The sequence below is a fragment of the Rhipicephalus sanguineus genome, chromosome 5 (genome assembly GCF_013339695.2).
Source record: "Rhipicephalus sanguineus isolate Rsan-2018 chromosome 5, BIME_Rsan_1.4, whole genome shotgun sequence".
In the NCBI taxonomy this organism is placed as follows: Eukaryota; Metazoa; Arthropoda; class Arachnida; order Ixodida; family Ixodidae; genus Rhipicephalus; species Rhipicephalus sanguineus.
In genome coordinates this window covers 143,917,101-143,932,536 of record NC_051180.1, presented here as the reverse complement: position 1 = coordinate 143,932,536, position 15,436 = coordinate 143,917,101, and the positions used below count along the sequence as shown (strand labels likewise).

At 48.7% G+C, this 15,436-nt stretch overlaps 1 protein-coding gene across 1 annotated transcript in view; it reads right to left on the bottom strand.

Moving 5' to 3' along the window:
- The window catches only part of LOC119394295 (lipid droplet-associated hydrolase), a 107,490-nt gene that overhangs the window by 19,520 nt on the left and 72,534 nt on the right, over positions 1–15,436 (bottom strand). Inside the window, exon 2 of the mRNA XM_037661576.2 lies at positions 7,218–7,358. Coding sequence (XP_037517504.1) covers positions 7,218–7,358 — 141 coding nt within the window. The remainder of the gene's footprint in view (positions 1–7,217; positions 7,359–15,436) is intronic.

Below are 15,436 nucleotides of genomic sequence, written 5' to 3'. Positions count from 1 at the left end.
TCTGTCGTGATAGTTCTTTGAAAAGCATTTCGCATCAGCTTAAACGTACGGCTCGTTAGCATCGGTTATTTTTTCATCAGAAAGCTGCACGGCCACCAACACAAAATAGAAGAAGTTGAACGTTATTATCTAGATAGCCATGAATTAAGGTTGCCGAGCCCTGTGGCAGTCTCTATGCACTGCACCTAAAAAAGCCAATTTTGTTTCCACTGTGCAGCGAACGCTACCTGGCGGCCAACCGTCTATGCACGCTACGTGCACTCCTGAATATTGTGCAGAGACCAGCTTCGAAAAGTTCTCGCAGAAATACTCCTTGCATGTAAAAGCTGCGATTTCCCGTTATTATTAGATCGCTCTATTTTTCCCCCTTCCACGCATGCCATCAAAACGGGATAGTTGTATGCTGTGGAATACATAATTCTCACCATCACGTTTATGAGCGTTCGTACCTTTCGACACTGCTTATGGCAAGCAGCGCGTACTGGGATAAAAGCTGGAAAAGGCAGTCCTGTGTCCATTTGTGTCACCTGTTATAGCTTGCTATATATATTCGTCATATATATATCGACGAGTCCGTGTTAATTTCACTACTTTGACCAACGAGACCACCACTGACCTTCAACGTTGAGTATCTGCCTTTATGACAAACAGAGCATATTCCATGGCATAAAAGCTTGAAAAAGCGGTCCTGTGTCCATTTGCGTCACCTGTTCCAGCTTGCTATATTCGTGTGTGTGTGTGTGTGTGTGTGTGTGTGTGTGTGTGTGTGTGTGTGTGTGTGTGTGTGTGTGTGTGTGTGTGTGTGTGTGTGTGTGTGTGTGTGTGTGTGTGTGTGTGTTGTTGCGTGACAGCAGCTTCGCGGACTCTACGTTCAAGATATATCGGTGTTGCCGCCCGAGATGCCGCCACGCCGTTTCCGCGCACCCCGCGAGCCTGAGACCGCCGCGTCGGTCGTAAAACTGATAGTGAACAGACCACGGCTCTTCCCTGGAACGGTTACGGGGGGACGAGAGGTGTTTGCCTGTCATCGCGCCCCTTGCTTTGGAACCAAGCGTCGATGTGTTCGACCTTCGACCCCAGGAGCTGGCGCCTGGAAGCCGCGGCCGGGTCACGTGGTCGTCGTGGAAGGGAGAGAGCGTCGACGAGGCGACGGGGAGTCGACCTCCGGCAGCCAAGGAGACAAGCTGCTCGGAAAACCGCTTGTATACTCAATCGGGCCTGGGGCCCTTTGTTTTCGGGTCGCGTAGTTTAATAAAGACCCTTCAATAACCATCTCCGAGTCCGCAGTCTCCTACATCCCCAACAAACTGGTGGCAGCGGTGGGATGAGAAGAAGGCTGGCGGACACCTGCTGAAGGGAAGGAACTTCGACGATCCGGGATCATCGGGTTCCACTACGCAGACGAGGCAAGCGGCGAAGGCTCCACAACGAGCAAGTCGTCGATCTGGGATCGGCAGATGAGGCAACGTCTCCGGGAGACAAGGCCATCGCACGCTCGTGGTATCGGTGAGTGCTTGAGCGACTACTGTTTGCCAGACGATTAGAACCGGGTTCAATCAGGCATATTAATTTTCGTTTGCCACCACAGGGTGTGTGGTTATTTCGAAAGTTGGTGTAGTCGGCTCTTGCTTACCATGGATATAAGGAAGCTAACAAAAGACGAATTGCTGCTTCTGGCGGAAGAGCTCGGTGTGGAAGTCAGTCAGAAAATGAGGAAACCCGAGATCCGCTGCGCAATTCAGGAAGTTGATTTCGAAGAGGACGAAATCGCAGAGGCATGGGAAAAGATATGCCGCATTGAGAAAGAACGGGCAGAAGCTAGAGAAAGGAAAGAACAGAGGGAACAAAGGCAAGCTGAGTTAGAGCTTGAGAGAGAACAGAGGAAAATTGAGCTTGAACTCGAAAGGATAAGGCTCGAGCAAGCGAGATTGGCGTCGGGAGCGAGTGTGGCAGCCGCTTCGTCCGACCATGTAAAGATGACTAGTTTGCTTCAGCCGTTCAGTGTGGGGAATGACATCGGTCTTTACCTTGTGAATTTCGAACGCATGTGCGAGAGACATTCATTCACCCGCGACACTTGGCCACAAAGGTTGCTTGCGTTGCTTCCGGGGGAGGCGTCACAAGTTGTTGCTCGTCTTAGCGCTGGTGAAGCAGGCGACTATGATTTGGTGAAGTCAAGCCTACTCTCCAAGTATAAGCTCTCCACCGAAGAGTTTAGGAGAAGGTTTAGAACAGGAAGAAAAAAAGCGAATGAAAGCTTTGTTGAATTTGCTTGCAGCCTTACTGATAACTTGGTCGAATGGATAAAGGGCTCTGGTGCAGAGGGCGACTTCGGCAAGCTTCAGAATTTAATCTGTCTCGAGCAGTTCTATGAGTGCTTGCCGGACCACATACGCCTTTGGGTGAGAGACAGACAAGTTGGCGTCTGTGTGAAGAAGGCAGGGCAACTTGCGGATGAGTATGTGGCGAGTCGTGGCCTCAAAGAGACTAACCTAAGCAGTCAGGGCTATCGAAAGGCTCACCCTGGGCAGCAGCCTTATTATAAAGGACCGCGAGATATGCGGGAAAGAGAGGGCAAAGGGCAGCTAAATTCATCGCAACCTACTGCTAGCGTGAACAAAGAACAGGAAGTCCGAGGAAAGGGGCCAGAGCGTCAGTCAGAGGAATTGGAAAAGAGACGGCCAACTATTTGTTACATTTGCAAAGAAGCGGGACACTTTGCCAGAAATTGCCGAAAAGAAAAGCGTGTATTCGCGACCATAATAAGCAGTGATCCCAGTAACAACGAGCTACTAAAACCGTACACCAAAGATCTAGTTGTAAATGGCCAGAAGTGTAAAGTACTTAGGGACTCAGCGGCCACCATGGACGTGGTCCACCCAAAGTACGTATCAAGTAAGGACTATGTTTCTGAATGCGCTTGGATACGTCAAGCAGTCAGTGAGGACTCCGTGTGCCTGCCAATGGCAAAAGTTCACATTGAGGGGCCATTCGGTACTTTAGCAACTGTGGCAGCGGTATCAAAAGCGTTGCCCGAGGGGTATCCATACCTTTTTTCAAATAAATCCGAGTCGCTTTTGAATGAGCAGGGAAAAAAGTTTGCTGACGTGGATGCACAGGTGCTTGCGCTGACGCGATCTAAAGCCAGACAGCTTTCAGTGCAGTTGCGTTATTCAGACGGGAAAGAGGAACCTGAACTGGAAGAACCAGTAATTGGGGGAAACGTAGCGGAGCAGACGGAGGTCAAGGTACCTGTGAGTGCCGGAAAAGATCAAATTGATGCAGAAGCAGAGCGCCCGCAGAAAGGCGCTGGGCGTAAAAGACTCACCGAAACCGAGGACGAAGGCTCCTTGGTAAGACCAACTGCGCCTTCTCTACATAAACTACTGAATGTTGGTCGGGATACACTAAGGGCGGCACAGAAAAACGACCCTACGCTTAAGGTCGTGTGCAGTAGCCTAGGCGAAGGCGTCTCATCGAGTAACATTAAGTTCAGGGAAAGGGATGGTATCCTTTATCGACATTACGAAGACAAACGAGGCAGAAGCTTTGATCAGATAGTAATTCCAGCCGATTATCGGAAGGATCTGCTGAGTCTTTGCCACGATCACCCGTGGGCAGGGCACCTCGGAGTGAACAAAACTAAAAAGAGGCTACTCCAGGAATTCTACTGGCCAGGTTGTTTTAGAGATGCACAGGAGTTCGTACGAACATGTCAGACGTGTCAGAAGGTGGGTAAATCCAACGACAAAAGGAAGGCCCCAATGGTGAAGGTGCCTATAATTTCAGAACCGTTCTCAAGGGTTGTTATTGATATTGTTGGACCCCTACCTAAGACCAAGGCTGGTTACAAGTACATATTGACTATGTTGTGTCCAGCAACAAAATTCCCTGAAGCCATACCGCTAAGAGAGGCTACTTCAGTGCAGGTAGTAGATGCCCTATTGACAGTGTTCTCTCGCCTTGGTTTCCCAGCGGAGATACAATCAGACCAAGGGACGACTTTCACAAGTGCACTTACGACCACATTTCTTGAGAAATGCGGAATCAAAATTTTACACAGCTCCGTGTATCACCCACAAAGCAACAGTGTCGAAAGATGGCACGCTGTGCTTAAGAAAGTGCTGAGAGCGTTGTGCCATGAGCGAAAAGTAGACTGGGACTGTTGTCTTCCAGGCGCGCTTTTCGCTTTGCGCACTGTGCCGCACGAAGGGACTGGGTTTGCACCCGCAGAACTCGTGTATGGGAGAAACCTTAGGGGCCCATTGCAGCTAGTTCGGGAACTTTGGGAAGACAAACGGGTTGATAAGAGTGTGGTAGAATATGTGGTTGAACTAATGGGAAGATTAAATGAGACTCGACAAATTGTAAAGGCCAACTTGGAGGAAGCGCAGAAAGCGGCGAAGCGCTACTACGATAAGACTGCGAGAAAGAGGACATTCAAAGTTGGCGACAAGGTGATGATATTGCGCCCGAGTAGGCAGAACAAGCTCGAGGTCCTCTGGGACGGACCGGCTGAGATAATAGAATGCGTCTCTGAGGTAAATTACTTGGTAAGGTTACCTGGACGGAGGCAGGAAGAGCGAGTTTATCATGTGAACTTGTTAAAGCCATACTTTGAAAGGAGGGAGATGGTGAGCATTGCCTTGAATCACTCTCAGGACGTTACTACGGAGGTGCCTTCCTTACTCTGCGAAATGGCTCCGACTGTAGAACAAATCATCGCGCACTCTGTGGATAAGAGTGAGCTGAACAATGAACAAATTGAGGATTTTAGGAGAGTCATAGAGGACTCCCTCGAATGCTTCACGGAGAAGCTGGGACGGACACACTTGGTGACACACGACATTGAACTAACATCAGAAGTTCCATTTACATCTAAAGCCTATCGCATGTCACCAAGGAATCAAGAGATTATGAAAAGTGAGATCAGCCGCATGCTTGAACTAGGAGTGATCAAGCCAGGAAGCAGCGATTACTGCTCTCCGTTGATGTTGGTAGAAGTACCGGGAAAGGATCCACGACCTTGTGTGGATTACAGAAAGTTAAATGCGATCACTAAGGACGAGGTTTACCCTTTGCCAAACATTGAAGAAAGAGTGGAGCTGGTTAGCAAGGCAAGGTTTATATCTACTTTTGATTTAGTGAGAGGCTACTGGCAAGTACCTTTAACCGAAAGAGCCAGTCGCTATGCAGCTTTTATAACGCCTTTCGGTACTTTTCAACCTGTGACAATGAGTTTTGGCCTCAAGAACACACCATTTTGTTTCTCAAGATTGATGGACCGGGTACTGGAGGGACTTAGTGAATTCGCATTGCCCTACCTGGACGATGTAGCTGTGTTTTCGAATGACTGGAGTTCCCACTTGGAACACGTGAGGGAAGTACTTGATAGATTCAGGGCAGCAGGCTTGACAGTAAAGGCAGAGAAGTGCCAGTTGGGGCGAACCAGTGTCACTTACCTGGGTCACGAGATAGGACGCGGAAAGCGCGAGCCGATGAAAGCGAAGGTAGCAGCAATACTAAACTTTCCGAAGCCCGTGACGAAGAAAGATGTTCAATCATTTCTGGGTATGGCCGGATATTATCAACATTATATACCGAGCTACTCCCAACTCGCGAGTCCTCTAACGGATAGTTTGAGGAAGATGGAGCCGGAAAAGGTCACTTGGACTAATGCAAAAGAGGAAGCATTCTTGAAATTGAAGAACGCTCTATCCCTAGGACCAGTCTTGGCTTCACCTGATTTCAGTCGCAAATTCATTCTCCAGTGCGACGCTAGTAATCGTGGTCTTGGTGAACGTTCTTTCTCAGATAAACGAGCAGGGTGAAGAACACCCCGTGCTGTACCTCAGTCGGAAATTGACCCCGCGGGAAGAGGCTTACAGCACGTCGGAAAAAGAGTGCCTGTGTATTGTTTGGGCGATTCAAAAACTGCGCTGTTATCTCGAGGGGACCAAATTTGTGGTCGAGACTGATCATTGCCCCCTGTCATGGCTTAAAGAAATGTCGGGAAAAAGCGGCCGGCTACTGAGATGGAGCCTTATTCTGCAAGAGTTCAACTTCGAAGTTAAATACAGAAAGGGAAGTGCGAACAAAAACGCAGATGGTTTGAGTCGAGGGTTCTAAGTGGCTTGAGGGCAATTCTGTGGAACGGCCACCTGTTTTTGTGTAACCTGGCCCTATGGTATGTCTTCTTAGTCGAGAGCCGAATACACCAAAGAAAAATAAGAAAAAAAAAAACGACCAAGAGGTCTCAGTAAACTGTCTGGCAGCCAGGTCGTTTGAGCGCTGCCAGTCCCGAGCGTTTGCGAATGTGTGTGTTGGTGCTCGTGCGTGTGTGTGAAGAGCAGTGTTTCTGCGACATACACTCGTGTTTCCTTCTTCCGACCCTGCATCGGCGGAAGCAGCCTCGACGAAGGACTTCATCGGGGGGAGGAGTTTGTTGCGTGACAGCAGCTTCGCGGACTCTACGTTCAAGATATATCGGTGTTGCCGCCCGAGATGCCGCCACGCCGTTTCCGCGCACCCCGCGAGCCTGAGACCGCCGCGTCGGTCGTAAAACTGATAGTGAACAGACCACGGCTCTTCCCTGGAACGGTTACGGGGGGACGAGAGGTGTTTGCCTGTCATCGCGCCCCTTGCTTTGGAACCAAGCGTCGATGTGTTCGACCTTCGACCCCAGGAGCTGGCGCCTGGAAGCCGCGGCCGGGTCACGTGGTCGTCGTGGAAGGGAGAGAGCGTCGACGAGGCGACGGGGAGTCGACCTCCGGCAGCCAAGGAGACAAGCTGCTCGGAAAACCGCTTGTATACTCAATCGGGCCTGGGGCCCTTTGTTTTCGGGTCGCGTAGTTTAATAAAGACCCTTCAATAACCATCTCCGAGTCCGCAGTCTCCTACATCCCCAACAGTGTGTGTGTGTGTGTGTGTGTGTGTGTGTGTGTGTGTGTGTGTGTGTGTGTGTGTGTGTGTGTGTCCGAAGAAGGCTGGACCGCCAGCCGAAACTGTTAGGGTAAAATAAATATTTGTTTTGTTTCCTATGTTGTAGTACGAAGATTTTCACAAATTTTACTACGGAAGCTAGAAGTTCTCTTTATCCTATATATATATATATATATATATATATATATATATATATATATATATATATATATATATATATATATCGACTAGTCCTTGTTAATTTCACTACTTTGACCAACGAGACCACCACTGACCTTCTACGTTGGGTATCTGCATGGGCTTGGGCGGGGCCACGTGACCGGCGTGCGAGACTCCCCAGACGATGACCTTGCCCTTGAGGCCATCGAAAATCTCTCGCATGAACTCGGCGTAGAACTCGATCGAGCCGGGATTGCCTGCAGAGGAGAAAAGCATTCCTTATGACGCACCGCTGCGCTTATGTCATGACATACATCCTGGCAAGATGCCTATGCAGCACTGCGGAAAAGCGTGTACGACGTGTGTTCGATCGCGCTTATTACGTTAGCGGATTTCCGCTTCATGCGGTTTGATCGCGGGTTCAGACAGTTAATTTATTATCGCTTTTAGTCTATGTGTGTGTGTGGGGGGGGGGGGTAGAGGAGAAATGCTAAACTTCGCAAACTTTATTATATTTTTCCTGAAATATTGTCGCCTTGGGCTGTTCAGGTAAACCTTTAGCTTGGTGTATATCGTCCATAATCTTGGAAAGCACACTCAGTTTAACGCACACGTCTCGACGCGACAGCAAGATGTGTCTTCAGCAGTCAATGCACCGGACATCGACTGTCGTATCAGACGCATCTCATGGACCACAGCCGGCATCAACAAGATCTAGTGACGCTGCCTGAAAGCTGTTTGTCATCATATTCAACTAAACTACCGGTCTACAACTCTCGGCCTCATATGTCAAAATACGCCCGAATTTGCACGTGCACAATACGATTTCTTTTGCTGTGCAAGCATTCGGAATAGAAAAAAAAATACTTTGAGGGCACAATAATAGCAGCAACTTCATGGAAACTTATTTAGCCTTTCGAGCTGTTTATTTGATAACAGGGTACACAACATGAGGAGAACGTAGCTTTCACTCCGCTCTATAGTTGATAACGGATTTCCTTGGCTGTCTACCTGGGCTCATCACTGAACATTTTCGAAGCTGAATCTCGCCAGTATGGCGCCATAGACACATCCTCAGTTTTCCGTGATTTCTAACAACGGCTCGCGGCACGTACCCGTGTCGGCAATATCACCACGCACAACGCTGAGCTGCAGCGACGCACGTCTCTGTTACGGATTTCGAAAAAAAGTCGTTAACCATGCTTTGCGAGCGTATACAGATCGTTCGTTGAACACACATCAAATGCCTATTATATTCAGCGCGTAGTGTTTCGTCCTCGGTCTCGTTTTTGCTCAAAGTAGCGGCATTTCGTCGTAAAAGAGTTCATGGGGGTTTTCTCATTGTCGAAAAACCAGCGCAGGTGCGCTGCGATGCAGCAACGTTTCTATACATGCTAGAAGCGCTCACTGCGGATGTTGCCGCCTAGCCGAAGGTTAACGTTCCCGCGTCGTGCACGTTTTCGTGTATTTGTGCGCGGCTTCAGACACTGTTTCAGTCTACAGTTACGCTCAATAGAATTTGCAACAAGGGAGCGCGTGGCCTCACGTGCTCAAAGACTGTGCATGACTTCAAGTTGCCTCCATTTCCATAACTATATGTCATTATCTTATTTGAACGAAGGAAGGGCATTCAGAGGGCACGTTTCTTTCTTTGACGCAACCTTAATGAAAACCAGCAGAAAACGAAGCCAAGGAAGGTATAGGGGATGTCGTTAATTGTACTGTTTTAAGTGCATTGTAGTTATTGTAATATAGATGTGAAGAAAGTAAAGTGGACCAAAAGACAACTTGCCGCCGGCAGGGACCGAACCTGCAACCTTCGGATTACGCGCCCGATGCTCTTATAACATACTCGCCGTCATGGCAACGGGCGGCACTGACTAACACTCCCAGGTTTCATGCATATAAATACCCGATAACGTGGACGAGGGGACGACCGGCCGCCGCCGTATAGCTCAATTGGCGAAAGCGTCGAGCGCGTAATCCGAAGGTTGCAGGTTCGGTCCCTGCCGGCGGCAAGTTGTCTTTTCGCCCACTTTACTTTCTTCACATCTATATTACAATAACTACAATGCGCTTAAACTGTAACAAAACGGAAACTTGGGCCAGTTGGTTGTTGGTTGGACCAGTTGGACCAGTTGGTTCTCTGTCCGTGTGTGTGGTTGCGCTGCCGGTAAACATGAATGCGCTTAAAACAGTACAATTAACGACATCCCCTATACCTTCCTTGGCTTCGTTTTCTGCTGGTTTTCATGTCTTATCTGAAATCATCCCCAGTGCATTTAGATATCTAATTACGGTAGGATGGCTTGGGCGCCGTATTTAACATCGGGAGACAACATATGCCGTTTGACATTCCTGACGAGTCGTGGTCAACGTTAGAATGACGAATTCGCCGCAAATATATGAAGCTTGTAAATTCAACAATTTGCCACGGGGGCGTCAGAGACATGATTGCACAACTCACGCTGGCGCCGATATTCGCATCCCAAGAGGAAGCTCGAAGGGTGTGATAAGTCGTGAGCAGTGCTAAAATAGCATTTCTAGAGCGAGATTCAACAATGTTTGGTCTAGACAGGTCGTTCCGTGAGCCGCGCACATACGCGATTGCGGATCATTGACTTGGAAGCCATATCTGTTCCTTTCGAAGACATCCTTATGTTCACGATGTGGCGTTACAAACTTCTGAAAGATAGCATTGTCGGAGCGGCATTGAACAATATTTGATCTTGACGTGTACCGATTAGTCGAGCTCTTAGCAACTCAAGATACCATTGACGCAGCGACAATCGGTAATATTTTGCGTTGATTATTGAAGCGTGCTGCGATGTCTCAGAGCGGGGAGTCTAATCGTACAAGCAAGCTTTGTTGCAGTGTGTACAGCGCTCGTAAATGAACCTAACAATACAGGAAATTGGGCTAAGGCAAAAATTATGAGTAACCCCTCCAGACTGGACTGATGTGGCGGATAACTAAAGACTTCACAGTATCCATGATTGGCGAGACGAAATACCAAGGCAAAGGCTGGCTTCACCAGAAGAACGACTGAAAATTAACAAGCTTCTGTCGAGGGCATCATCAGAATAGAATTTCAAACTGCCTGGAAACGTTCGTTGTGCTAGAACGTACCAGTGATAATACAACACACCGTCCAGCATACCGCGGAAGCACCCAATTTTGCACAAGCGCCCAGTATTACCACATCCGAAACTTCGGAATTCTGAAAATTATTAAGCCCCCCATGCCCCACCCCCCAAAGTGCCAGCTTTGGAGAGGGGGGGGGGGGCTTCAGTAAATTCGTGAGGCTTAGTATTCGTGCGACCGTTTATGGTACTCTGGGGGCTCAGATATCGGAGCGAAAATTCGAGAACAGAGAAATTCGGCATTCATTTTGTCCAGCAACCAGTCTTTCTTTTTCACTCCAGCTGAATTAAAACAGAGGCGTTGAAAGTATGCTCTGGCTGCGTAAACTCAATTAGCGCTGCGTTCAGGTTACTTGTACACATTGGGGGCCGCAAACCGTTAAGCGCAATGTTTGTAACAAAAGTATGCAAAATGATTATGACTCCTTCATAACCGACTCATCGCCTTTTTGACGCTCCCATTTGCAAGGCAACGGCTCCTTGATGCGATAAAAGTCATGCGCATTGCGTTTTCACATAAGCAGCTTCTGCTCCCTTTATTACATGTGAGTATAGCAGCGCCGTACGGACATACTTATCGAAGCTCCCAAACAACTCACAAATTCAAGTTCGAAAGTTATCAGTTCGCACAATCCGTAAACATTCGTGACCGAATTTAAAAACCGCCGCGGTGATCAAGATCTTGTCCTCCCCCAATGAAGGAAGTACTGGGGTCGATTCCCAACGCCACGGGGCACCAACCTGTTTTTCTAATAGGGAGACAGGTACCCCGGCCTGGCGCTCGGCGTTGTGGGTACTTATTTCTCGAGCAGGTGACCTCTCCTTTCACTTCCCTTCCTCCTAGCGACGCTGCGCCATGGGTTGTAGAAATAAGCGTCTTTCCCCTACTCAAACCACTACGACAGTGACTGTGCATATATATGTAATAAGCTTTCTTAAATGAGTCATGCCGTACTCTACGATGACCAGTGCTACTCAGAATGGCTATCGTAGAAACTCTAACATGCGTTCTACACTACGCTTTTCCATTGTGAGGTCGCGTACGTAGTCCACGTAAGTGTTTGCTACAAACCGATGTCCGGTTAGAGAGCCAGGCCGAAACAATGGGCATGAACATGCATCTGCGTCGAGCATCCGGGCATTCGTTGCGCTTATTCAGCCCGGGCATTTCAAGGACGCGAACGAGTTCGCTACACGTTGTTGCGCAGCAGCCCCACAAAAGAACAATCGAGCGAGTCGAAACATAAGTTTCACGCGTGTTATTCGATAGGGAAAAGTGAACAACTCGTCGAATCTTGACGCAGTGTTCGAGGAGGCTGTCCGCTGCGGTATAATGTGAGCAAACACACGTTTTCGAATACGCTCGACCTTCCAAACAGTACAAGCTGCGCACATTCGCTGAGGCACCGCGGTGCAGTAGCCAGAGGGTTAGTCTGGGGAGGGGGAGGGGTGCTCAATCCCTCCCCCTCCCAGAAATTGTTACATTTTGTATGTGTGATGCACGCGCACTCATACAAACACACGTACGTACATATATATAGGGTGGTCGGACCCCCTCCCATCAGAAAAAAAAATTCTGGCTACGACATTGCCCTATATCGGTATATAGCAGTTTTCAGATATCTGTTCCGAAGGCGTTCAGTTAAGTACGCTGGCGCACTACCTGCGCCGTCTAGTACTAAAAAGGGCCGAGGACTTTTCGATCTTGAAGAATAAAGTCCATGACATGGTGGAGCTTAGCATCTAGAATTATATATGGGGTAGGTTATGAGGGACTTGCGTTCATGGTTGCAATGCCATCTTCACACGCACACACACACACACACACACACACACACACACACACACACACACACACACACACACACACACACACACACACACACACACACACACACACACACACTATATATGTACATACGTGCCTGTACATTCGCACGCAAAGAGAGAGGGGGGGGGGGAAGAAACAGGTATACTGGACGCCCGCTGTGGTGGCTTAGCGGCTATACGAGATGTGCTGATAAAATTACGCTCGAGAACGCGGTCTTGATTCCCGGCCACGTCTTCATGTGCATATTCTACACAATGTTATGTACATACCCTTCAGTATTTATTCAGTGTGACACGCCTAAGCGAACAGTCACCGCCGATCGTGGTAAGCCGGGTGACACATTTGGTAGCCGCTATTACTTCATAAAAATTGCGAAGTCGTCAGCCGTTCCTGCGCTTACTCTGACTGCAGGCGTGAACTGACTTGACATTGATGTGAGTTGTGCAGCGTAGTGTGACACGCGGTGATGATGGCGAATGCTCTCAGTGTTGAACCTACCATGCACACAATCGGGCACGCAGACAGTACAAAAAATAAAAAAGCGAAATCTCTTACGAAAAGAACAGTATTCGCAATGCGCCTCAAGTATTTCGAAACGGTGATCGCACCTCTGCCGTGAGATTGCATAATATTGTTACGGAGATGAAGTGAAGGAAGACGAAGTGCTGGACAGCCCGACTGGCGCGCGAGTGTGCTGGTCAGCCAGCTTGACTCGTCTACCAATTCTTCTTTGTAAATATACATTGTATATACCAAAACAACCCCGTATCATATTGGTGGAGGTGCGGGGTACTGCAACAGGCAACGGAGCTTCGCAGCGGACGTCGCATCGCCCTCCCAACCATGGCTAACGCTGAGGCTTCCGCATCAACGTCGCTGTCTCCATCAACGTCGCCGTCCCCACCACTTGTTTTCGTACCACCTAAGGATCCCGGTACGTTCTGTGGGACCGATGGCGTCGACGTTGAAGACTGGTTGGCCATGTTTGAACGCGTGAGTGTACCGAACAGATGGGACCCCACACTTCAGCTGGCCAATGTGTTGTTTTACTTGAGGGGCACCGCAAAGGTGTGGTTCGAAAACAACGAAGAAGAACTTACTAGCTGGGACCGATGCAAAGAAAAGTTGCGAGAGGTCTTTGGTAAACCCGCCGGCCGTAAGATCGCCGCCAAAAAGGAATTGGCCTGCCGTGCCCAATCTTCCACGGAATCATACCTCTCCTATATTCAGGACGTGCTGGCTCTCTGCCGAAAGGCCGACAATGACATGACGGAAGGTGAGAAGGTCGGGCATGTCCTGAAGGGGATCGCCGACGACGCATTCAACCTCCTGATGTGCAAGGGCTGCTCTACCGTGGATTCGATCATCAAGGAGTGTCGTCAGTTCGAACAAGCAAAAAGCCTCCGCATTCTCCAACCGTTCGCCAGACTTCCAAACACCGCTGCCACGTCGACGTGTGAAGACCAGTCGACACCGCAACATTCTTCGCCGCCGGAAGACCTTACACGAATTGTTCGTCGTGAACTGGAAGCGATGGCGGCCTCCGCATTCTATTCACGCAGCACCGATGCCCCTGTTACCGTTCCTCTCGTTCAAGCCATCGTTCGTCAGGAGCTGGAAAATATCGGAGTGCATTCCGTGTGTTCTGTTGCCACGCCCAGAGTCAGCGAACGTCCTTCTGCTATGTCCTTCTCAAACCGACGATTCTCTGCACGTTCTCGCAACCCGGCTGAGTGGCGAACTGCAGATGACCGCCCAATATGTTTCACCTGCCACCGCGTATGATATTTATGATATTTATGATATTTAAATGGGACGTGTTGAAAGACCGTCGAGGTGTATCACGAAGTACGTCAACATGAAGTTGGTTCACTTCTTTCATATTTCTCTCTCTCTCTTTTTGCATATTTTACAGCCAGCGTATATTTCAGATGGCTAAACGGGTGTGTTCCAAGTTTGCTAGGAATGGAATAGTTCATGTTCACATATCTGATGTTCCTGTAGAGAGTTCATCGTGGAGTTTAAAGTAGACAAAAATAAACGAAGAATCGTACATTTCCACTCCATAGAGCAGCAATAGGCTCCCTAAGCTTGTGGAATGAAAAAAGAAAAAAAAAAGCGATGAAATCAAGCTTTTAGAAAACGGTACTCATTACAACCTGATTTGGGGCTGTTATTGTTACGTTACAAGAACACGTGAGAAATGGCGCGGCACTTATCCCGACTTACAACAAGGCTGTGAAATTGTCCCATGTGGGCAACCCGATCGTGCTTCTTTTGGAAAATTCCACAAAGGGTGTTAGAAGGACGTGAAGTGGTACTCGTATCGACGCCCGTCAAAATACAGCTCGCAAAATTTGGCCCTGAAGGATTTCGCTTATACTGCGTCGCATACATTACCCATAAAACCTTTTTTTGTCTTTTTTTCCCCCTCAGTCGCGAGAGAACGCGTCACTGCGCTTCGCTTTAGCGCTGCAGAGGTACGCCGGCGCTACAGGAGCCCGTCGCTCCCGAGGAATCGTATAAAGTGCTGCACGTTCGATTCTTCTTTGACGTGCTTTCCTGATAATCACGAAATCATCAGCGAGCAAGCTGTAGAGATGTTCGCAGATGTCTGGGCTAGGGAGCTCCCGTTTTCGGCAGCAGCTTATCGACACAATCGAGTCTAGCTAGACATTATACGGCTACGAAGCTTTCAAATGCTCAATACAGTTTAGCGCTTCGAAAGGCTCGGTACGCAGAAATAAATGAGGAAAGAAGCATCGTTCACCTTAATTGCAGAATTCCGCTCATTTATATACTGCACATTACATCGTTTCACATCTCACCACTGGCGTTGACTGTACGGGGGTTGCAGCTTGTTCCCAGCCACAGCAGCTGCGCTCCTATTGGAGCCGTGGAACGCAGCAACGGCTGCGCACTGATGTTTCGGTGAACGTTGAAGAGACTGGGGCAATAGTTACAAATACAAAGCCATTCACTGTAAGGTACGAATGCCACACGATTACCAGAATTCGAAATGGGTCGTTTTGTTTCTGAACCCACGGGCGATGCTCTGATGTACTGCCAACAGCGACACGGTGAAACATTATATGGCTGTTTGTTTGTCAGCGCCTAGCTGTTTTTGACTGTCCGCTAATTTGGGTGGTGCCCCTTCAACGGCGTCACTTACGTTACCAATGAAGGGCTTCGGAAGGCCTCGCCAAGAAAATATATTTTCTCTTATTCATTTGTTTCTTTATGGCCAATGATCGTCTTACGGGACAGACGGACGGACAGCCTTCTTGTTCACTCGGCACAGAAATGCTTAAGCACTTAAAAATTGCTGCAGAAACTGCACTGGAGTCGTCTAAGCATGCGC